Below are 23,218 nucleotides of genomic sequence, written 5' to 3' on the forward strand. Positions count from 1 at the left end.
TGAACCCGGGAGGCAGAGGTGGCAGTGAGCCAAGATTGTGCCATTGCACTCCAGCCTGGGTGATGAGCGAAACTCCACCTCAAAAAAAAAAAAAGAAAAGAAAAGAAAAGAAAGAAAAGAAAAAGAATACTCGGGTTGCAGAGTATGTATGTGTGCGAGTGTGCACGGTGCGTGGCAGGGGAGGGGAGATAAGTTAGGGGGAGGCAGATAGGAGGTGGGCAGAGCAATTGGAGGCTCCTGCAGCTGCCCAGGCAGGAGATGGTGGTGCCTGTGCTAATGGAATGGCAGAAGAGTTAGAGATATGGAGCAACTTTGGAGATATTTGAAAGTAGAAATGACAGAACTTGCTGATAAATGAGAAGATGAGCAAGAGGGAAAACCAGAGAACAATTTTCAGGGTTCTGGCTTGAAGAACCAAGCGATGGATGGTGGAGATGTTTCTGAGATGGGCAAAGGCAAGGGGGAGGGTCAGCACTAGTGGGGTGGGAAGACAAGGAGGCAGAAATTGAGTGAACTGTTTTGGACATATTAAGGGAAGCATCCAGATGAAGGTGTGCAGTGGGCAGCAGGGCCAGGCTGGGGATACACCTGGGAGTCGACAGGCATGGGGGTTTGTTAAGGTCGTGGACCTGGCTCAGATAATGGAGAAAGGGAGCTTGGCAACAGAAGATGTGGGGACTGAGGACCAAGCCTTAAACCCTTATTCCATTGTCTAGAGGCCGGGGAGGTGAGAAGGAGCAGCAATGAGACAGAGCAGGAGGGCTAGGGAGGCAGAGGAGACCAGGGGTGTGAAGTCAGAAGCCAAGCTGGCAAAGAGGCTCAAGTGGGAGGGAGGGACGGTGTGTGGTTGGTGCTGGCCCACAGGCAAGATGGGAACTGGAAGCTTGTGCTGTGCTGGGCCCTGTGGGTGAGTCAGGCTAATGGGAGCCATTTCAGTGATGTGCTGGAGCCAGAAGTCAGACTGGCCTGTGTGGGATAGTCACGGAGGTGAAGACGTGAGCCTGCAGAGCCCTTTGGAGATGTTGGGCTGTGAGGGCTGCAGAGAAGGACATGGTCACTGAAAAGGGACATTACATTTTTTTTATTATGGATGATTTTAAGCAGACACAATACCAGAGAGAATAATATAAAAAACTGCCATATACTCATCACTCCAGTTCAACAGTTGCTGGGATTTGGCCTCATTTCTTCCTCTCTTCCCCACTACCTGTTCTTTCATTTTTCTTTGCTTAAGCTTAATTTTTTTTTTAAATTGTGGTAAAATGTACATAACCTAAACTTTACCATCATAACCATTTCTAAGTGTACCGTTCAGTTGTGGTAGGTACATTCACACTGTTTTGCCACCAATCTTCAGAATTCTTTCTTCCTCTCAAACTGAAACTCTGCACCTATTATACAACAGCCCCCCATCCTCTTCTGTCCCCAGCTTCTGGTACCCACCATTCTACTTTCTCTCTCTATGACTTGGACTACTCTAGATACCCCAAATAATTGGAATCATGTGGCATTTGTCTTTCTGTGACTGGCTTTTAAGTTTACTTAGCATAACGTCCTCAAGTTTTACCCATGTTGCAGCATGCGACAGGATTTCCTTCCTTTTTATGGCCACATAATATTCCAGTGTATGGACAGATCACATCCGTCCAGCACCAGACACTTGGGTTACTTTCACATTTTGGCTATTGTGAATAATGCTGCTATGAATGTAAGTGTACGGATATCTCTTCAAGATCCTGCTTCCAGTTCTTTCAGATGTATACCTAGAAGTAGGCTTGCTGGATCATACAGCCATTCTATTTTTTGGTTTTTGAGAAACTGCTGTACTGTTTTCTGTACCTTTTTACATTCTCACGGACAGTTTCTCCACATCCTTGCCAAAATGTGTTCTTTTCTTTTTTTTTTTTTTTAATGGTAGCCATCCTAATGGGTATGAGGTGACATTTCATTGTGGTTTTGATTTGCATTTCCCTAATGATTAGTGAAGTTGAGCATCTTTTCATGTGTTGGTTGGCCACTTGAATATCTTCTTTGGAAAAATGTTGATTCAAGTCCTTTGCCCATTTAAAACATTGGGTTGTTTGCTTTTTTGTCATTGTTGAATTGTAGTTCTTTATATATTGCAGATATTACCTTTTTATCAGATAAAAGCTTTGCAAATATTTTTCTCCCATTTCATGGGTTGCTTTGCTGAAATATTTTAAAGCAAATCCCAGACGTGATGTCATCTCACCAAAGGTAGACTTTTTTTTTTTTTTTTGGTTGGGGGAGCTTTCCGGTGAAGACTGAAAAACCTGCTAGACAAATTCTAAAATAGATGAAACGTTGGATTTTTGTTTTTTAAGGCTAGGAGGTCCTGGATGATGCTGAGATGTAACAGTGACACAGAGCCAGTGTGGAACTGTGTCTGGTGCTGTGTGAGGGTGACATGGTGGCTTTGGGAACATGCGTGCAGCACTGAAAATATAGGAGACTCCGAGTGAGGGTGACAGTGAGAGATCACTGTATGTGTGGCCCTGTGACAACCAGTGATGTGGGACAGTGGGACGCTGTGGACACTGAAATGACTGTGTGTCACCAAGTAGGTGGGACCTGCTCTGTGAAGGCCACAGGGATCATGTCTCCTTGCGTCGTCCTGGTTGATGAGTGTGACATAGTGCAGGACTCTGCATGACAGTGAGAGGGACTGAAGCTGTGCTATAGGTGACAGGGCTGCATGTGATTCAGGTGGGCTCAGCCCCAGCCTCAGTTGCTGAGCATGGGAGGGAGCATGAACATTGTAGGGTAGATGAGGAGAAACATTGAATGGGGACAGAAATGGTGTCTGTGCCCAGATGCGAGCTCCTCTCTTCTCTGAATACCAGGAAGGCTTCCTGGAGGCAGGATGTGGGCATTTCAGCAGGATGTCGTAGGTGCTGATTAAGAGCAGGGCCTGTGGTGTCAGACAGCCCTGTCTAGGCTCTGACATTCAGCAAGTCATTTTATCTCTTGAGCCTCAATTTCCTCAAGTATAAAATGGGAGCTCTTGGGAGGATTACATGAAGCAGTGCTCCAATGCATGCAGTCTCTGGCACTTGGTAAATGCTCTATGGCCTCTTGGGGAGCAGCAACCTCAACACCTGCATCCCAGGCCCCCAAATAACAGGAGCACCAGTAGGAGCACAGTGAGGGTGCGCTGAGTTAGGCGTCCTCTTTTCTTACACCCACAGCCCTTCTCTCTCCCTCTCCCCAACTTCTGTCCCCTGCTTGGTGTTGTCAGCGATACCCCCTCCCACCCACTCACTCCTGCCCCCTCCTCTCCCCTGCCATCCTTACCACTGTACTGTCAGCCTCCAGCCCAGGCTCCTGCAGCTTCATTCAATTAGGCCGATGCAATTTACTCAAGAAAAAGTCCCATAATTTGGTTAATCACACCAGTGGGGAATCTGGTCCCAGTCGGGAGGGTGGGGGTGGATAGGAGTTCATACCCACAGCCGAGGCTAGGTGTCGAAGTGCCTGTCTTTTGGGACCTTTACCTGCTTTCTTGGGCTACTTTCAGGAGCCAACAGAGTCCAAAGCTTGGGTCTTCTCAAACCCAGCTACAGAGGCCTTGAAACAGAAGCCTAGACTTCCTGGGTTTGCTTGTATCCCTGGGAGGGTCCCTGCTGCTCTCTGGGCCTCAGTCTCCCTTTCCAAAAATGGGGGTGGAACTGGGGGGGTCTCAGAGGCCCCAGTTTGCCTAGCTCTGCATCCCAGCTCTGGTCAGTCTCCCTTGTGGCTTCTGAAGGGCCTTCTCCTGGGCCTTGGGGAGGGAGCGCTGAGGAGTAGGTGGAGAGGAGTGGGCCCCAGCGAAGTGAGGAGGGGTAAGTGTCCTCAGAGTCTCATCTGGAATATGTCTACCCCAGTCCTATAATTAGAGACCCTCTAGTTCCAGGCTGCACACCTGAAGGTGGGGCAGGAAGAAAGGAAGCTGCCCTTTCTTGGTCACCTGCAAGGCCAAAGCCTCTTAACCATGCAGGCTATACCTTGCACAGGAGCTCCAGCAGAGGTGGGGTGGCGCTCAAGCTGAGCCCGCTCTCCCTCACCAAGCCTTTCCCCTCAGGCCCGCATCTGCCCAGAGAATTGGGGTCCCTCCTTTCTAATGTGCACACAGGTGGCCCCAGCCCCCTGTTGGGAGTCAGCTTAGGCAAGGTTTGACAGCTCAGTTTAATCTTCTCAGCAGCTCTGGGGGAAGGGACCATTTTTACGGATGAGGAACTGATCCCAGGAAGGTCCAAAGACTTGTCCAGTACATATGGTGTGTGGCAGGGCAGGCAGATGAGCCCGCATCTGAGGGAGGCGATGGGAGAAGTGACAGGGGTGCACAGAGGAGAATTAGACCCTCTCAGATTCCACCACTCTCAGCCACACATTCACTCACCATTTGGAGACAAGACTAACCACCCACTAGTGCATTCACAGCTCCCCAGACAGCCACACACTCACTACACCACTGTCACATGGACACCAATGACCCGAATCACATATGCATAGTTGCAGGCCCACATGGTCACTCCCACGTGCAGATGGCCAGTGCACACACATAGACACGGGTACTTACACATGTTTACACTCTTACAACCCATGTGGGTTACAGATTCCCACAGAAACACAGACCTACATACTTTCACACGGACATTCTCCCAGTGAGCCAGGGAACATAGTCTGCCATGATCATGTGATGGCCTGCAGGGACTCGCCACTATGGACCATTAATGGGCAGGCTGCACACTTAGGTCGCCAGCAAAGTGGGAGTTCTGCTTTGCTGGTGACCTAAGAGGAGAGGTCAGTTTTGATAAGTGTATCCAGAATTTTGCAGTCAGAAAAACCACACAAAAACTATTTTAATTTTCATTTCCAAGATAAAATTTAGTTTGAATTGTATAGAGGGTCCGAGGGTCTGGTGGGAGGGCATCATCCTCTTTTCAAGGCTTTGGGGGTCTAAGGGACCCATGGATTCACAACAGTCCCACAAAATATCCCAGGCGGACATATTTACCCAGCCCAGTGTATGCTTCTGTGTGTGTGTGCACTGCGTGCATCTCACGCTGGCTCCCAGATCTTCGGGATGTGAGGAAGGAAAGTAGGAGAGATTCCAGAGACTCCGGATGTTTGTTCTCTGGCTTCCTGGGCCCTCCAAAGGAAAACAACTCTGGATGCCAGCCTGCCTGGCTGGCTGGCTGGGTGGAAAAGTGGGCCGTGTTGAGAGGTGGGCTATATTGGGAGGTGGGCTGTGTGACAGCCTGCCTCAGCCCCTGTGGCCCTGCTGACCGGGACCCTGTGTAATGAGGCAGAGTGACCAAGGCCCATGGCCAGCATTCCGTGGGCTCATAGGCCCATTGCCTCCCCTCTCTGGGGCTTGGCGCTCTCGTCTGAAAAATGGAGGCAGGGAGGAGGTGAGACTGGATGGGCTTTCCCCTGGAGACTGATTAGAGAGACAGAGACTCAGGCCCGGAGTCCAGAAAAGACAGCCAAAGCTGGGGAGGGCACATGAAGGGGGCAAAGAAGGTCCGGGTTCAGGGGAGTGCCTGGGGCCCCAGAGCCTGCCGTGTCTCCACCAACTCTTTCCTTCACTGGAGGAGGGCTCTGTGCCTTGGTGCCCCATCTGCCCGGGGCCCTGTGAGGAGGACGGGAGAGGGATGAGAGTCCCAGTGATAGGTGGAGGACAAGACCAGGGGAGAGGGCTGGGGGCTTCTGGAGGGCCAGAACAGGAAGAACAGGAGAGAAGAGAAGACACCACGGTGCAGGAAATGGAGGAGCAAAGGCTTGGAGTGGGGAGGTGGAGGGGTGCAGGGAATCAGGCTGGGGCACTGCAAAGAGGCCTGAGGCCAGAACAGGAAGAGCCTGGATGGAGGGAGTGAGCAGCCTCTCACCCTTAGCGCCCTGATGAGGTAAGATGACTGCGAGCCCTGCTCCAGGCTGTGTGCTGAGCATTTTGCTTGGAGCCTGTCACTCTGGAGGAGCAGAGGGGGTGTTCCCAGGAGCTATGACAGTCTTGTGCAAGGGAGGGACAGGGTCACATTTATGTTTAACAAAGCACTGCACTGGGAGAGAGGAGCTGAGGGACCACCTGGGGAGCATGGTGACTGGGACCCCAGAGGCCAGGCGTGCCCCAGACGGACCCCACTCAGAAAATTGCTTCTCCCTTAGCCCTTATAGAAGGGCTATTTTTAGGAACAATAAAAGTGCTCATACATTCCTGCAGGGGCAGGGAGAGGGAAGGGGGGCAGGAGTCAGTGCAGAGGAAGAGGGTGGACCCCTCTCTTCCCCCAACTCTGCCTTGGTCTTCAGGGGCTTCTCCTCAGGGGCTTCCCTAGCCAGCCCTGCCTCTCCAGCCCCCACCTGTCCCTGGGGTTCCCTTCCAGCTCTTATGTCTGTCCCTCTGCTTCTGAATTAGTCCTTGTTCTGACCCGTCCGGCTCTCTTTCTCATACTTCCACTTTCCCCCTCCCCCTGGGGTTTGGGGAACAGCTGGGATGGGCCAAGCTCTGATGAGAGAGCCAAATACAGTCATAGGACAAAGCAGCGGGAGGCTGTGGGACACACACGTGCCGCAGAGCACAGATACAGAGAGGTGACCAGGCACAGAGAGAAGCGGCCAAGCACCCAGGGAGGCTGAGAGGCAGGGAGAAAATGCACTGGGACAGTCAAGGAGAGTCCCAGGGCAGGCATCACTGGGCAGCCAGCTGCTGTGCCCTGCTCTCTGTCTTGTCCCTACAGAGACCAGCATGGCTGGGCTTGCCCCCCGTCCACCCCCACCAGCCCACCCCAGGCCAGCCCTTCCTCCCCGCCCTCTGCAGGCCCACACTAACCCTATGCCAGGCCGCCTCCTTCAGCATTTACCTCCCACACACAATGGGCACAGCGAGGAAACAAGAGACCCAGTCTCTGGCCTGGAAGCAGATACTCAGCCCCACCTGACATCCGAGAGGGCTCAGCCCATCCTCTGGCCAAGGCAGGTATTAGAGGGGCCCCAAAGACAAGCAGGACTCTGGGACAAGGTGTCCTAGTGTGGCCCAAAGGGCTGGGCTGAAGCATGGGTCTTCTGGCTCCAGGTGAGAGCCTGGGTGAGTCCTTCCCTGCCTCCTCTGGCCTTAGTCTACCCCATCAAGCTGGGATTGGACTCCATGAGGTCTAGGGCCCTGTAGACCCTGGTCCTGTGGGAATTCTCAGAAGGCCTGGGAGGAGGACAAGTGACCACACAGGAAGGCTTCCTGGAGGAGGTGACCTCACTCATAAAAGAAGGTGATGGTGACAGTGCTCCTCTTGGGGAAGACCTCTCCCTCCTGACCTGCTGCCCTGACCCGGTCACATGTGGAGATGATCCTGAAGCACAAAGGGCCTGCTGGCCTGCGGAGGTACCTGGGAGAGGTTGCCAAAGGCTCTCAGTAGGAGGCACCCCATTCCTCAGGCTCCTCTAAGACTGTCACTGTGCCAGACTGAGGAGGCTTTGAGAGGTCTCAGCTATCTCCCCTGCCTGGATCCTTGCTCCACACCCCTCTTCTCCCTGATGGCATGTAGCCCTCACAGTTTAGTAGTCCTGGGCACACAGGAGTTCACCCAGTCATTTACAGCTCAGCAAATACCTACCAACACCTATGAGGGGCTGGGTACTGCTGGAGACCCAGAGAGGGGCAGGACACAATCTCTGCCCTCCAAAAGCTCCCAGTCTGTTGTGGGAGCCAGAAGGGAAAGGGTGGCACTGCATTGATGCACACGGTGCGTGCCATGGTGGTGGATGGGGGGCTGTGGGACCCCCAGGTGGGAGTGTCAGACTTGCCTGGAGAGGGAACAACAACAAACTCTCCCTGGAGGGGATCCAGAGAAGGGAAATCACTTGATTCATTCATTCATTCATTCATTCATTCATTCATCCATCCATCCACCCATCCAGTTATTCCTTTGGCCATCATTTCCTGAGGGATGTAAACTCTCTTCTGACACTGGCCCAGCGGGACACACAGTGTCCTCCTCCTCTCCTGCTTGAGCCACGATGCCTGCCTCTTGGAGGCTCCTGGACTTGCTTTGTCCAGCTCCCAACCCACTCTGAGGGGGTGAGGCTGAGGAGGGTGTACAGACATTCAGGGTCACCGAACTCAGAGCTGGAGGGTAGCCACCTCACCAGGGGCCCTTCTCAGGGCACAGGCTCCCTGGTGACAGAGCCTTGGTCCTTGCTTGCACACCTTTGCGGACTGGGAGCCCCCTCCTCCATCCTGCTCAGGAGTGTGCCTGCATCTGCCTCCTTGTGACTGTCCTGAACTGCCTCATGGGCCCCAGGCCAGAGGACAAGGAGAGCTAGAATGCCAGGTGACCGGGACGACCGTGATGGCATGGAGAGGGGGATGCTGTGATGTGTTTGGGAGGAAGTTTGTGGCGTCCAGAAGAATGTGGGCGGCAGGAATGGGAGCCACTCTCAGTTCTGCCCTGTAGATGAGGCAGCTGAAGGTGGGAGGGAGTGGGAGGAGATCTGATCCGGCTCTGCCCTGCTTGATCTGATATCTGCCTCGCAGGGCAGATATCCTCCCCCTCCCCACACTCAGCTCCTGCCTCCCTCCCTCTACCCACTCTGACTGTTCCCTCCTTTCCTGACTCCAGACTCTGGGCGAGGGACTGAGGGGATCCCAGTGAGTTTGGCCCTCGGGGAACTGATCATGCAGACAACTCTTACCTTCCTTCTCCTGTTCTTTCCCTCTTCCCCTTCCTTCATCCATCCCCAAACCTAGCTCCTGATGGATCCAAGGGTGCGGGGGACAACCAGGAGGGCATTTTGGAGGAGGCAGGAGCTGGAGTAGAAGCTGGGACTGGCTTGGAAAGGGCGAGAGGCCCAGGTGGAGCTGGTTGTGGATGCTGGAAGGGAGGAGCCAACAGTGTGGGGTCAGGGTCCTGTGGATGGGGACACCCTTGAGAGGCGCCGGGACTGGCTCAGGTGTATTCTACAGTGCACGTGTCTCCAGTGTGGCTCGGAGGCTGGAGACGCGGCCCTGTTGGAGTAACAACTGAAGCCGGAGTCTGCAAAGGGTGGGCAGGAGGATAGAGGGATGGGGGCATGGAAGGGGAGGGGGTAAGTAGAGGAGGGAGGGGAGGAAGAGAAAGAGCGGGGAGGAGGAAAGGTCTTTGAGAGGTCCCTCCTGTAGGACTGGGCTCCTGCGCTGCGAGTGGCCCCGTCCATACTACCTTGTTATCGGTGTCTCCCCACCACTAGCCTCGCTCTCTCCTTCCATCCCCAGCCTTTCCCCTCCAATGGGACCTTCCCTGGGGCGTCCCCTCATTGGCTGTTCTCACCTGAGCAATGCCCCTCCCCTTCAGTCCTTAGCCTCTTCACCTGTACAAGGGGATGACCCAAACAGGCACCTCTCAGGCTTGTAGGAGGATCCAAGATAGTGTCAGTGGGTCTCAAGGTGTGGCCCCCCGACCAGCAGCATCACTGTCATCTAGGAATGTTTGGAAATGCAAGTTCTTGGACCTCATCCCAGACCTACTGTATCAGAAACCCTGGGGGCGGGGCCAGCAATCTGCACTTTAACAAGCACTCTGGGTGGTTCTGGTGCACACGAACATTGGGGAATGCCTGGTGGAAAACCTCTAGCCACAGGAGGTGCTTGGGAAAGGTACCTTCCCCTTCCCAAAGCCTGATGCCTCACTCAAGCATGACTGACAGTTGGGCTAGTCCAGCTGCGTTCTGGCTCTCTGTCCTGTCTCCTCCTTCAGACTAAGCCTCCCAAGGGTTGCCAAGCCTCTTTCCTCTATTCTCCTGACCCTGGTCCAGCTCAGCCTCGTTGAGAGGGGTCTGGGGCTACAAGATCTTCACACTCACAGGCAGTTCCTCTTTGAGCATCCAAGGTACCAGTGTCTTTGAGAGGCGGCTCCTTGGCCAGGTGGCACACATGGGTGGGTGGGGAGGAAGGAGGAGGAACCACCGTGTTCTGCTTTCTTGTCTCTGACTCTGCAGGCTGGGTGTGCTGTGAGGCTATGAGGAGGCATAGAGTCAGCTTGGGTGCTGGGCTGAGGCTCGGGGCCGAGGCTCAGCAAAAGGGGACTTCTCTGGTCTGAGCCTACAGGAGGCCTCCTTTGGGGCAGTTCTGCCAGTCACCCTGACTGGGCGGTTGTGCTTGCTAGTGCCAGACCCGTGCTGGGCACAGAGGTCGATAAGTTCTCCTGTGCCCTTGAAGGGCCCCGTCCTCTGGGAAGATAAGAGACTATGTACATTGCCCACCAGAACAGGAGGGAGGAAGCAAAAGAGGCATAGATGACACTTGCCTGGCACCCCCTGTTTCCCCTCTAGCTGCCTTCCTGGGTTCACCATTCTGTGGGTGCTTCTCTTGAGTTAGGTGCTTTCTCCCCATGTTCTCAAGGTGACTATTTGGAGGTTTGTGGGAGGAGTGGGCTGGAGACACAAGAGTAGGTGGGGGCAGGAAGTATGCAGGAGAGAGAGAGATGGAGAGTGGGAGGAGAAGCTATGAGAGGAAGAGAGGACGCGGAGGTGGGAAAAGACGTCAAGACTCCTGGAGAGGAACAGGAGTGCAGGCTGGGACAGAGGTGGACGTCGGCCGAGGGAGGCAGGGAGGGAGGCAGGTCCACCTGAAAGGAAGGGAAGGGGTGATGGACAGAGAGTTTGTGGACTCCAAGGTCCTGGGGGGATCTAGAAGGACCCCTCCCTTTAGAGAAGGGGACACCAAGGCCCACAGAGAGAGGAGGGCCTCGCAGAGGACCTAACGCAAGCAGAGTTGCATGAATCAGTGTGAACGGACAGTCCCAAGAGCACAGCTGGACCTTGGGAGGTACTTGACTCTTGAGTTTGATGTTATTGCCTTCCTGTAGGCCAGTGTGAGGGGCACTGTGAGGCTTCCTTGTAGAGAAGGAGGCATGGAGCCAGTGCCAGGCAGCGGGGAGAGCCATAGGAGGACCTGTGGAGATGGGGAAAGGCATAGAGACTCGTGGAGAGCTCTCCATAAGGAGAGCATCTTATGGCAGTGACCCCAACCCTCAGGAAGGGCGTTGGTCTTGTGCTTGTGGCTCCAGAGGGGGTAAGACCAAGGTCTCTGGTTTCATAGAATCTTAGGCTTTAAGAAGGAGTTAGAAGTAATTTAGTCCAGACCCTCTCCTCTCCCCAGATAAGTGCAGAAATGCAGATCCAGCCCAAGGCTGAGCCACAACCCTGGCTTCAGAGGAGGCCTGACTCAGAACAGGCTCCCCTTTCTTGGTATCTGGGGTGAATGAAAGATAAGTCCTTGGCAATGGTGCTGTCTGTGGTGCTGACTGGGCCCTACCTCAGACCACAGAGCTGCAGGTGGAGCTGGGGAGAGCAGAAAGGCTCCATCTATCCATCTACCCACCCATCCAGCCACCTATCTACCTATCCACCCACCCACTCATCTGTCCAGCTTCATTGAATTAAACTACAAAACCATAGAACTATATGCTGCAGAGCTAGAAAGATCCATTTTTTAGTAACGAGAAAACTGAGGCTCAGAAGAGGAAAGTTGTTGCTTAAGGCCACACAGAACTTATGTAGTCAATGTGGGACAGGACTGGAAATTGTGGCTCTTTCCTACACACCACAAGTTCTCCCCTGTGGTCTGGGAAATTGCCTGGCTTTTATGCTGATATCTATACTGATATTTGTTCCAAAAAGCTGTGAAGGCAGGAAATGTGACTTCCTTCACCCCATCTCGAGCCTGAGTTTGTGTATGTGTATATGTGTGTGTGTGTGGTGTGCATGCATAAGTGCAGCCTTGTGTATGCATTGAATATATGATTGCCTTTTGATCTGTCTGTGTGCATGTTTATGTGAGAGACTGTGCATATACATATGAATAGAGGTGTGTGCGTGGCAATATGTATTTGTGTGGCATGTGTAGATGGGCATGTGAGCAGGTAAAGCTGTGTCTGTATTTTTCCTTTCCTCTTCCTTTTAAGATTGAAGGCCCCTGATTTAAGCCTCACTCCCCATCTGTGCCTTCAATTCAGGAATCTCCCTGCTTCCCATTCTCAGCTGCTCCCCACTGATTCTCTCCTTCCTTCACTGAAGCAGTGACTCTTCCTTCTGAGCCCACACCTCATAGGCTTTGCAATTTGAGCTGTTTCCTCCCCTGAGTTGATGCAATGGGGTGAGGTTGCTTTGAGATCTGAGGAAGATTCATGGAGGAGATGGCATTTGAGCAAGCCTTGAAGGCCCCTTTGAGTGCCAGATCTGAAGTGGCTCTTCCCAGCTTCAGTTTCTGCACCCAACACCCTCCACTCCTGGGGCAGGCTGGGTAGGACCAGGAGGTAGATTGACAGAGGGATGCCGGTAGAGAGCCTTGGGCTTCATCGGTCACATTGCCATCCAGTCCACTCTGGCACAGATGGGAAACCCTTCCCTGCTGCTGCCCCAACTCTCCCCAACTTTCTTTTCCTGATCTCCTTATTGCTATTATCCTGCCTTTGGCCTGAAAAGTCACAGAAAACTGAACAATCAGAGCAAAGGTCAGGCAGGCACCCACCAATTCCAGTAAAGGACAGTTGAGGGCATTCCCCAATTGAAGCAAAGGGCAGGTTGAGGAGTCCACCAATCAGAACAAAGGACAGACTGTTCTTTCTGAGCCCTCTAGGGTGGGAGCTGGGGATCAGGTGCTGAGCAGGAACCAGACAGGGGCTAGAGATCCAGAGGTTTGGGTTCTGGACCTGGCTCTGCCCTGACTGGCTGGCTCACCACAGGTTGATCATTGCTTCTCATTGAACCTCAGCTTCCTCATCGGTCAAATGAGGAGACTTAGCTCTCTGAAGCCTGTGGCTTTGAAAAATTTCTCCCCCTGTATCAGGCTCACTTTGTCACCTGGGTCTCTCTTCCCCAAGTCCACATCACGTACGTCAGACTCCACCAAGGGCAGGGCCTCTCAGGAGTCAGCTTGTTGACTCCTCTGCCTCCAGGAAGGAATAGACATAAACTAACACCACCTTCTGCACTGTCTTTAGAGCCCTGGTCTGGGGAGCATTCGTCTAGAAGACTATCTTGGGAGTATTGGGGGCATCAGCTCTTTCTCCCCTTTTTAGTCTTCAGAATTGACCTTGGAAGGCCATAATAGCCTGTGTGTATTGTACACAGGCATCACTCGAGCTCTTGCCCTGTGAATCTGTAAGGAACTGTACCAGTGAGAACATGTGTGTGTATGTGCGCACGTGGATGGTGTCTGAAGGCATGCTGGGATGTCTGCAAGGATGTGGGGTCTGTGACTGTGTGGTGCTGAAGGTGTCTGTGCTGTGATGAGGAGCCTAAGGGTCAAAGGACAAGTGATCCAAATTGGGTATTGTGTTGTCTGGAATCAGTAGCTTCTGATGTCTGACGGCAGACATCTTCCCATGACCAAGATATGTATCTTCATTCTTGAGCAATGGGAGGGACCAAGGAAGCCTGGGTGTTGGAGAAGGTGATGCTGAGTAAGCATCTGGGGAGAAGGCCCACTGCTGCCCTCCTCCTGGGAACACAGGATCCATGGGGGTAGAGGAGGAAACTGCAGCCAAGAAGACCCAGGAGTGAAATTTGGAGCTGAAGCCTGTATGCAAGGCTTCATTTAGAGCCCAGCATGGAGCTTTCTGGCAAATGGGCATTCAGCCCACTCTTGCGCACCCTTGAGGATGGGCAGCTCACTTGCTCCCTCTCTCCTGGTGACCTGTAGCATGCCTTTGTAGTGTGGCCCTGCTTGGAAGAAGGTCCTTCATCCCACTAGACCAAGGCCAGCCTCCTGTGGAATCCTATGGGTCCCCAGGCTGTCCATGGGGCCAGAGTTCAGATCCCCCATCTAGGAGGGTCTGAGAAATTGGAGTTGGAGACTGATAACCCTGGGTCTCCTCTGCTTTAGATGAGGCACCCCTGGGTTATCCAGTCTTAGTCACATGCAAAACTTGGTTTCCAATTCCCTCCTTTCATAGGTCGCCTCCTCTGGATGAGTCTCATCTTGTCAGCACCTGGGACACAATGGACAGGGGATGGTCTAACTAGACTATAAAAGTGGGGGAACTGTCATTTTCCCAATTGGGTTAACATATCTCTATTAATATGTCCTGCAGTTTGAGCATTTTTATTTCTTGCCAGTCATGCTTACACTGTGGGCTCATGCTGAGCTGTGGTCTTTTAAGACACTCAACTTCATATCATGTTCACATGAATGGGGACCCAGCCATGTCTCCTTCATCTTGCAGTTAATCACTTTGCTTTCTGAACACAGACCCAGCCCTCCACTGGGAAGACATCTGAAAGGACTTCCAAGGGCTTGCGGGAGGGCATGGCTGGTGGATGGTGTGAGTCACGATCTTGCCTTGGCCCTCGTTTCCTTTGTTCTGTTACCTTTCTCTTTGATCCCCATGGCTCTGGCCAAGTTAATAGAGCGAGAAGCAGGGACTTTTGTCTCCGTTCCGGCTCTGCAAGGACGAGTTCTGTTCCTGGGATGGGAAGGCTGTGAGGCAGTCAAGGCTGACGTCTCCTTCTCCTCCTATAGTTGCCAGGGATGGCCCAACTGTTCTCCCACCTTATGGGTCATGCACCCCATAGGCTCTTGATACTCTCAACCCAGCCCCCTCACTAGGCTGGAAAAATGAGACTAGGTGAGACCACCTTCCTTCTGGGGAAAGTGAGCGGGACCCAGCTTCAGCGAATATTCAGCTGAGCATCTACTCTGTGTTGGGCATTCTGTGAGGCACTTTTAGGGCTCTGATTCATTTTTATTTTCATTTTTAAGGCTCAATTTCATATTGTCTTCATGTCAGCCTGTAGGGGGCAACAGCCCCAGCTGCTTCCAACTTACAGATAGGAGACTGAGGCTCAGTGACTCAACCAAGACACTCACTGCTCATACACAGTGGAGCTAGGATTCAAATTTAGGTGGTTTTTTTGTTGTTGTTTGTTTGCTTGTTTTGTTTTAATTTGGAGCCTTGTGGTTTCCCTACTATGCCAGAATTGTCCTTGACTAGAGAACGAGGGACCTAGAGTCTAGGCCAGGCTTGACCTGTTGACTCACTGTGAGGCCTTTGCTAAGTCCCTGGCCCTGGCCCTTCTCTGAGCCTCATTTTCCCCACTTGTAAGATGAGGGTACTTGAACCTTCTATGGCCTTAAGACTGTTTGATTTTGAGATCCTAAGATCCTGGGATTCCTGAAAGCCTTGGGCTCTGGACTAAGCTGGGGGGTTTTGCTCACAATCCTTTGGGCAGATGGGTCTGCCCTGGCCTGCCCGGCAAAGCCCCTCACTGCCCTCTCCTCTCTTCCAGGATGCTTTGCTGAGTCTGGGCTCTGTCATCGACATTTCGGGCCTGCAACGTGCTGTCAAGGAGGCCCTGTCAGCTGTGCTCCCCCGAGTGGTAGGTGCCCGCCCTTGCCCCACACTTCCCACCCCGCCCCCTAAGCCTTTGACCAGCTCTACGCTGTACCTCATTCAGGGCCAAGGAGGAAGGAAGAGGCAGGGTCCCTGCCCAGAGGACTTTCATGGGGAAATGAAGGGTCTGGGTGGGTGTTCTGAGATGGCTTTCTGGAGGAGGAAGCCTGAAGCGAAGCACCAAGGAATGAACTTGCATAGGAATCCTGCAACAGCTGAGCCAGAAGGGGCCTTAGAGGTTAAGCGGAAAAGCTATGTCTCAGATAATGAAAGGGATTCACCTAGGATAACAGGACGTGGTGGAGCCAGCTGGGTTTTGGAATCCATGCAGCAGGAGAAGTAGAAGGTAGACATGTAGAAGAACTTCCTGGAAACCAGGTCTGGGAGGTACTAGAATAGGGCTCAGCTTTGATGAATAGATGTGCATTGGGTTAAAGTGCCCTGCCTGGAGACGGGAGGCTGGGAAAATGGCCTCTAGCAGCCTTTTAGCATCTTTCTCTTTGTCCCATCCCAACACCATGGATGAGTTGCAGGTTTGGGGAAGATGGAGGATGGTGATCATGGTTGCCTGAGCCCAAAGTGCGTTACTGGGGAGATTGTGCCCCTTGTCATCTATTCCAGGCCACTCCCCAACCTGGCTTCAATGGCCACTGTTCATCCCTTAGGCAGGAGGATGGGTAAACTGGCCCTTGAGGCCCAAAGTAGCAGGTTGTCAGTTGTGCCAGATAGAGAGAAGCAGGGGACTTTTGGAGTCTGGGGAAGGGAGTCTGATCCAGCCTAAAGGGCATGGAAGACTTCCTGGAGGAGGAGATGCCCTGACTGAGTCCCGATAGCCTTAAATGTCCTCTTCCCTACTCTAAACACTGCCAAGGGCAGCCTCTGCTCCAGGAAACATGGCCAACTCAGAATGTGACCTTCGCATCCCTCCGGAGCCCATTGTCCCTGAATCTGCTTGATGGATGAACCACCGGAGGCCCAGAGAGGGAGGGCGCTTGTCCCAAGGTCACACAGCATGACAGGGATAAATGGGACTTGGTATCTAAGCACCCCCATTCCCTCTCCTCAGCTCTGCCTTCCCCAAACCTCCTAGAAGTTCAGAGCCCAGGAGGAGGGCTAATGAGTGAGCTTTATTGAGTGTGAAATTGGTAGGAAGTGGGTGGCGTGTTGGAGCCCAAAAATAAATCCTCCCAGAGAAGGATGAGACTAAGGCAACATCTGGCCTGGGGTGGAGGCACATCTGGAAAGGGAGGGTGGTAGAAGCTGGCAGGTCGGTTTCTGCAGAGCTGCCCCGAGAGCCTCTGTGGCCACTGAGGCTGCCCTAGGGTGGCAGGAGGAAGTGACTGGCTCTGTTTCACAGGCAGGGTGCCCTGGTGGCTGTGCCAGCCTAGATGCTCTGTGACAGATTAATTGTCTACCCAAAGCTGGGGGCTGGGATGACAGCTGTGGTCCAGGTTCCTGGGACAGTAGGAAATGTCAACCCTGGCCCCCCCAAGAGACCTATAGGAGGTAGGGAAGCCCTGACTTTCAGGAGTCCTGGCTTGGTTGCACAGAGGGGCTCAGCCCCCAGTGAGGTAAGGGAGCTGAGGTCTGCTCTGCTGCCCCCAGGGAGGGGAGCAGAGATGGGGAGGGGACCCCCGCCCAGGGAGGAGAGCTGCTGGCACCTGGCTTCCTCATCAGCACCCATTGTGGCAGGCAGCCCCGAATGCAGATGGTGCTGATGTGTCTGAAATGGTTCCCTCCTTCTCTCCAATAGACTCAGCTAATTTTAACTCAGAGGACTGAGTGAGGGGGTGGGAGACATACGGACATCCGGAAGTGAAGCAAGGATCTGTCCCCCTCTGCCCCCATGGATTACCCACCCCTCCCTCTGCATGGGTAGGACTTTCTGTGTGACCCTGCCTGGTCTCTCAACCTCTTTGGGCCAAATAACTCAGACCTCTCCCAGGCTGCTGGAAGAGATGGATGACAAGGAGGCTAGATATAGCCGAGGAGTGGGCGGCCTCCTTCCCACTGAATTCTTTATCCCTGAACATCCCACTTAGGTTTCATTCCAGCCAAACAAGAGGGTGTCTGCCCCTCTCACTCCCTTCAGGCCTTATCATTCCCACCCCATGCCACACCCACCACCGAACCTGGCTCAGTGTCTCTGGAAGTAGTGGCCAGGCATCTCCTGGGGATTGGGAGGGAGTGGGGGCTGGCTGGGGACAGCCGATGACAACGAGAGTGGCTGGCAGGATTGTGGACTCTCAGAGTCATGGAAGGCAACTGCTTCTTCTGGGAAGGATTCCACATTTACTGAGTGTGGGCCTTCAAGACGTAGCTCCACTGTCACCTCCTCCCGAAGTCCTCCAGGATACCCTCAGCTGGGAGGCAAACCCTTTTCCACCCTCCTGCAGAGAAAACACAGAGTTGTGGTCAAGGCTATGTTGCATGGGGGTTGGTCAGGGATCCCTAAGGGTTGCCAGTTCTGCTTGGAAGGAATGTAGATTTTTGCCTGTAGGTCAGTGAGGGCAACTACTTCTGCCAAGACATGGCCTGGAACTGAGGCCAGAGCTGCTCTGGGCCCTTGGGGAGGGAGGATTAAAGAGCAAGAGCTTTGATCTCCCTCTGAGGAGCAATCTTTCCAAAATACAAATCTGCTCACGTCTCCCTGCGCACGTCCTGTCCTGCCCCCAGTTCTGTTCGTAAGGCCCATCCCACTCAGCCCTACTGACCTCGGGCCCATCCCTGGTGCCCCTTCCCTCACTATCTGTTCCTAAATGCTCCATGCTCTATACACCTCTGGACCTACCTGTGTACCTGCAACAAGGCCTGGGAGCCCATTCTGCACCCTGCCCACTCCCTGAATGTGTCTAATTCCCACTCAGTGACAGCTGAAAGGTCACTTCCTCCAAGAAGCCCTCTCCAGCCCCCACGGAGGATGGTGCAGTGCCCTGCTCTGTGCCCCTCCCTTGGCTGGGGTTATAGGTGTGTGGTTTCTTGTAGAGTTGAAGGAGGGATGCTTCCTGGAGCATTCCGAGCCCCGTCCCTGGTACAGCTCAGAGTGGATGCTCGGTTATTGTTTGCTGAATGTCTGAGGCTGGAGTCAGGCAGGGAAATATCCCCGGATGGGAGGTGATTTGTCTGCACCTTCAGTCCTTCAAATTCTTTGCCTGGCACGTTGGGTTTCGGGTGGTAAAGAAAGTCGCAGGTTGATGAATCCTGCTTGGAATTGCCTGCTTGGAATTCCTTCCAAGAGGAGAGGACAAGGCGCTTAGTTCACAAGGTGTATTGCTGCCCTGGCTGCATCTTAGAATCACCTGGAGAGAAAACCAAACAGATCATTGCCAGAGCTCCACTCCCACAGGTTCCATGACCTTGCCCCGCAGACCCCTGCGTGCAGGCTGGGACTGGGCAGCTGAGAGGGCCTCTCCACAGGGTTTCATAAGTGCCTTCTGTCCTAGGAAACTGTCTACACCTACCTGCTGGATGGGGAGTCCCGGCTGGTGTGTGAGGACCCCCCACATGAACTGCCCCAGGAGGGGAAAGTCTGGTGAGCCATTCTCTGCACCCCCATTGCCCTCTTGCATGGCCAAGGATTCTCAGGGTTGAGGCACCATCCAAGGTCAACTGGTCTGACCCTCCCCATCTAACCTTGATCTCTGCCTCCCTGCCAGGTGGGATTCATTGGCCAGGTTGCTGACCCCAGCATAGAAGGGCAGAAGCAATGTCTTCTCTTTGTTGGGGAAATGGATAGGCACAGAGAAAGTACCAAGTGATGGTGAATTTTCTCCTTCTAATTGCTTCTAAATGGCTGCGGCCTCCTCAGAGCAGAGTCTCAGAACGTTGGGGCTATGGGGTCTATCAGTTAGAACACCAGCATGCTGTGAGAACTACTGTGAGGCTGGACTTGGAATCCCAGCATGCTGGGCCTGCAGGAGCTCACGGTGCCAACTCCCTGCATCTGAGAACAGGGAGATCAGAAGCAGCGTCCTGCTGAGGGTTCTGGAGCCCCACTGCCTGGGTTCAAATCTTAGTTCCCTGTTTACTAGCTGTGCAACCTTGGGCAAATGACACAACCTCTCTGTGCATCAATTTTGTTTGTGAAATGGTGATACTAATGGTACTTATAGGATTGTGGGGAGGATTAAATGTGTGTCACACATGTAAAGCGTGTAAGTCAGGCCTGATCCGTGGTGAGGATTGTCTGTTGGGGATTACCATTGCGAGAGAATGCTGGAATCACTGACTTCAGGATCTTGGGATCAGTGCACTTGGCCCCCTGATACCTCGATGCCCATTTGATTCAGCCTCCTCATTTTCCAGATGGGTGGATATCATGAGACATGACCAAGGTCACATGCCAGGTATGAGGCAGAGCCAGGCCTAGGACTCAGGTCTTCTGACTCCTGGCCATTTAGGGGACAGTGAGAGGAAGTGGAACTTACCAGATGAGAAAATGTTGAGGACAGGCATGCTGTTGGGAGGAGGCGGGCTATAAAGGATGTGGCCATTGCCTGCTAAGCACTGAATGCAGAGCCACTGTGGGGCCCAGGGGGCACTAGGCAGGAGCTGAGGGCAGAGTGGGCACCAGTGGGGGTGCCCCAGAAGGCAGCTCTCTACCCCTATGAGGAGGGCTTTTCCAGCAGGCCAAGTGATCCAGGGACGTGGCTTTTTCAGGTAGCAGCTGAGCCTGGCAAGCCACTCACCTTTCACAGGGGCCATGGAAAGAATTCCTGTTTGAGGATGCTGGACTCATGGTCCTGAGGCCCCTCCTGGTGCTGGAAACCCTGGTTTCTAGGATGCTGGTCTCTCCCCAGCCCTTTCCCATGGAAGGAGTTGGTTCTGCTCTGATAGTCACCTTCCCACCTCCTATTCTCCCACTGAGCTCCTTTCACCTTCCCCGAACAACGTCTCCGTCAAGGAGCATGGGAACAAAGCCACTGCCACCTCTCTCTAGCCTTCATGTCCCATCTGTAAGAGGATCGTCTGAAAGGTCTTTAGAATCTTAACGGGAAAAATGTGGTCATGTTCCCTTTTCTCCTCTAATTCTAAAGAACTGCTCTCCTCCAGCAACCCCCACCTCTAACTCTAAAGAACTTTGCTTCATATAAGCTCCACTCCTCCAGGAAGGCTCCTCGAAGCAGCCTGGGCGGCCTTCCTGGGAGGGATGCAGGAAAACAGGCTCAGGAGGCAGTGGGGGGCAGCCTGCAGGTTTGCTCCACCCCCTGGGACCCACACATGCTCCCCTCAGCTGTCTGGGCATGTGGAGTGGGTGCGTATCTGTGGTCCAGGAATCTTTGAGAGGGCTCAGATCCTTGGCATCAGCTGCCCTTTCAGCATCCTGCCTCCAACCACTTCAGACTCAGAAAGCCCTTTGGAAAAAATACAAAAAAAAAAAAAAATCAATTAAAAGTGAATGTTCAAATCCAATTATCCCAGAGCTCAGTGGAGATGGGGAGGTGAGTGCCTGCTGGGAGACAGGGGTTGAAGATTCCAGGAGGAGGGCCAGGGAATGAGAAGACAAGAGGGTCAGGGCAGCGAGGACCTCCCAGGGGACATACCCATCATCAGGACATACCCGTCATCATCCCCAAACAGGAATTCTTCCCATGGCCCCTGTGAAGGTGAGTGGCTTGCCAGGCTCAGCTGCTACCTGAAAAAGGATTAGGGTGAAGGCCCAGGCCCAGTGCTCTCTCTGGTATCTGAGCTTTGCTTGCCCACCTTTGTGCCTGGTGTCTGGTGGTGAGCCCACCTCCACAGTTGGGGCGGAGAGGCCCCAGGATTGGCTGGGCCCTGCTCTCAGGAGCTCCCAGCAGGATGGGGACTTGAGACCCAGGTGTATGGAAGAGGGAAGAGCACTGGAATGGGATTCAGACAGGTCTGGATTCTAGCTCAGCCCCCTCCCTGTCTCTCTGCTTTCCTACCTGAGGCCTGGTCTATTGGCTTAATGGATGACAGGTGCCAAGTGCTTGGCACAGGGGCCAGCACACAGCAGGAGCTCAGTGATTGTTACTTGCACCCCCAAGTCCCAACCAGCGATTAGCCTTGAGTGACCTTGAGAAAACACCTTCCTTTCTGGCCTCTTTTTCTGTGAAATGGGCGGGGTTGGGTACAGGGTCCTTCAGATGGTGACCTCTGTGGCTCTGGTTCCCCCAGGAGGGAGAGGGACCGACCTGCAGGCTGCCATGGAGCCTGAGGCTCTCGCAGTGCCCGAGGAGGTGGGGTGTGTGGAGGGTGCTCCTCCAGGAAACCCTGGACGGCTGGCAAACAGCAGCAGGTGTGGCGTGGAGGCTGAATCATAAAGACAGATAAGGAGGCCCGAGGCAACGGGCAGGGAATGGGCTCAGGGCGGTGTGGGGAGAGGCAGGGTGAAAAAGGGTCAAGGCGGGAGTGAGGAGGCCCCCCCGCCCCAGCTCCCAGCCCCACCTGCCCCTGTTCCTGCCACTCTGCAGGGTCTCAGATGCTCAGCTGCATCCCCCCGGTGTGTCTGGCTTTCCTGTCTTCTGGTGCTTGTAAGGGCTGTTCACTCCCTTGTAAAGACCTTTCCTACTCCACTTTCATTTCAGTCAATCCCATTTTACTTATCTTTCATGGCCTGACCAGAAACCCTCTTGGGGAAGCCTGCTCCACAGTTCCCTGACACTGAGAAGGAACCAACTTTCAGAAAAGGGGTCTGGGCCATATTGGCCTCCCTTAAGGATGGGTCTGTTCACAGGAAGAACCCTGGGCTGGGAGTCAGAGACCTGGGATCCAGGACAACAGGGCTGCAATCCCAATCGATGCCCTCTCCCTGGACCTCCATCTGCCCTTCTATGGCTGAACATTCTGATGTTGAGGGCTGGTGAGACTCTGAATTGTAAGGGCTGCAAAGGGCCTCAGAGCTGGAGAGGAGAGAATCCTGGAAGGCTGCCTGGGCCAGGGTCTTCCTGAAAGGAGGCTTCACTTCCCTCTTGTTGGTGCCCCACCTCCATCTCCCAGACTGTTTCAGGCCCCAGCTCTGCCGCCTTCCTCTTCTTGTGTCTCCTGCTATCTTAAAGCCTCTGATTACCTGCTGCTGAGTGCAGCAAAAATCTCAGGCCTTTCAGCTGCAACTGAAGCACCCACCGCCCACCTCGGCCCAGGCTGGCTGTCTCCCTCCGCTACCACTTGGGGGTCCTCAGGGCCCATCCCTTAGAAATTTCTTCCGCTAAACTGACCAGGTCTTTCATTACAGAATCTGACCATCCCTAGGGTTTGTCTCGGAGGACACCGGGAACGGTCTGCTCCCATCTCAGGATCCTCACATGCTGGGGGAAGGAGGGCGAAAAGAGGGTCCGGGTCCTGGGGGCTCAGTGAGAGTGGGGGGCTCAGTGAGGGGATGGGGACTCAGTGACAGTGGGCAGCCTCAGTGAGGGGATGGGGACCCAGTGAGGATATGAGGGCTCAGTGAGAGTGGGATGGCCCAGTGAAGGGATTGGGACCCAGTGAGAGTGAGGGGCTCAGTGAGAGGGTAGGAACTTAAGTAAGGGGATGGAGGCTGAGTGAGAGTGTGGGGGCTCATTGAGAGGGTGGGGGCTTAGTGGGGAATGGGGGCTCAGTGAGAGGATGGAGGCTGAGTGAGGGGATGGGGCTCAGTGAGAGGATGAGGGCTGGGTGAGAGGATGAGGGCTCAGGGAGAGGATGGGGGCTCAGTGAGGGGATGGTGGTTGAGTGAGAAGATGGGGGCTGAGTGAGGGGATGGGGGCTGAGTGAGATGATGGGGGCTGAATGAGGGGGTGGGGGCTCAGTGAGAAGATGGGTGCTCAGTGAGGGGATGGAAGCTCAGTGAGAGGATGAGGGCTAAGTAAGAGGATGAGGGCTCAGTGAGAGGATGAGGGCTCAGTGAGGGGATGGGG

General features: G+C 53.8%; 1 protein-coding gene and 1 non-coding gene across 4 annotated transcripts in view; one reads left to right on the forward strand and one right to left on the reverse strand.

Moving 5' to 3' along the window:
• PDE2A (phosphodiesterase 2A) overlaps positions 1-23,218 on the forward strand; it is a 101,570-nt gene that overhangs the window by 52,991 nt on the left and 25,361 nt on the right. For all 3 annotated transcript variants that reach the window (XM_021926250.2, XM_031653213.1, XM_031653212.1), the window contains 2 exons: positions 15,259-15,348; positions 18,806-18,894. In XM_021926250.2, coding sequence (XP_021781942.2) covers positions 15,259-15,348; positions 18,806-18,894 — 179 coding nt within the window. The remainder of the gene's footprint in view (positions 1-15,258; positions 15,349-18,805; positions 18,895-23,218) is intronic.
• Positions 2,267-2,328, reverse strand: LOC116269868. Its single transcript, XR_004177682.1, has one exon. It is a non-coding gene; the product is annotated as a U7 small nuclear RNA (small nuclear RNA).

Source organism: Papio anubis, chromosome 12 (assembly GCF_008728515.1).
Source record: "Papio anubis isolate 15944 chromosome 12, Panubis1.0, whole genome shotgun sequence".
In the NCBI taxonomy this organism is placed as follows: domain Eukaryota; kingdom Metazoa; phylum Chordata; class Mammalia; order Primates; family Cercopithecidae; genus Papio; species Papio anubis.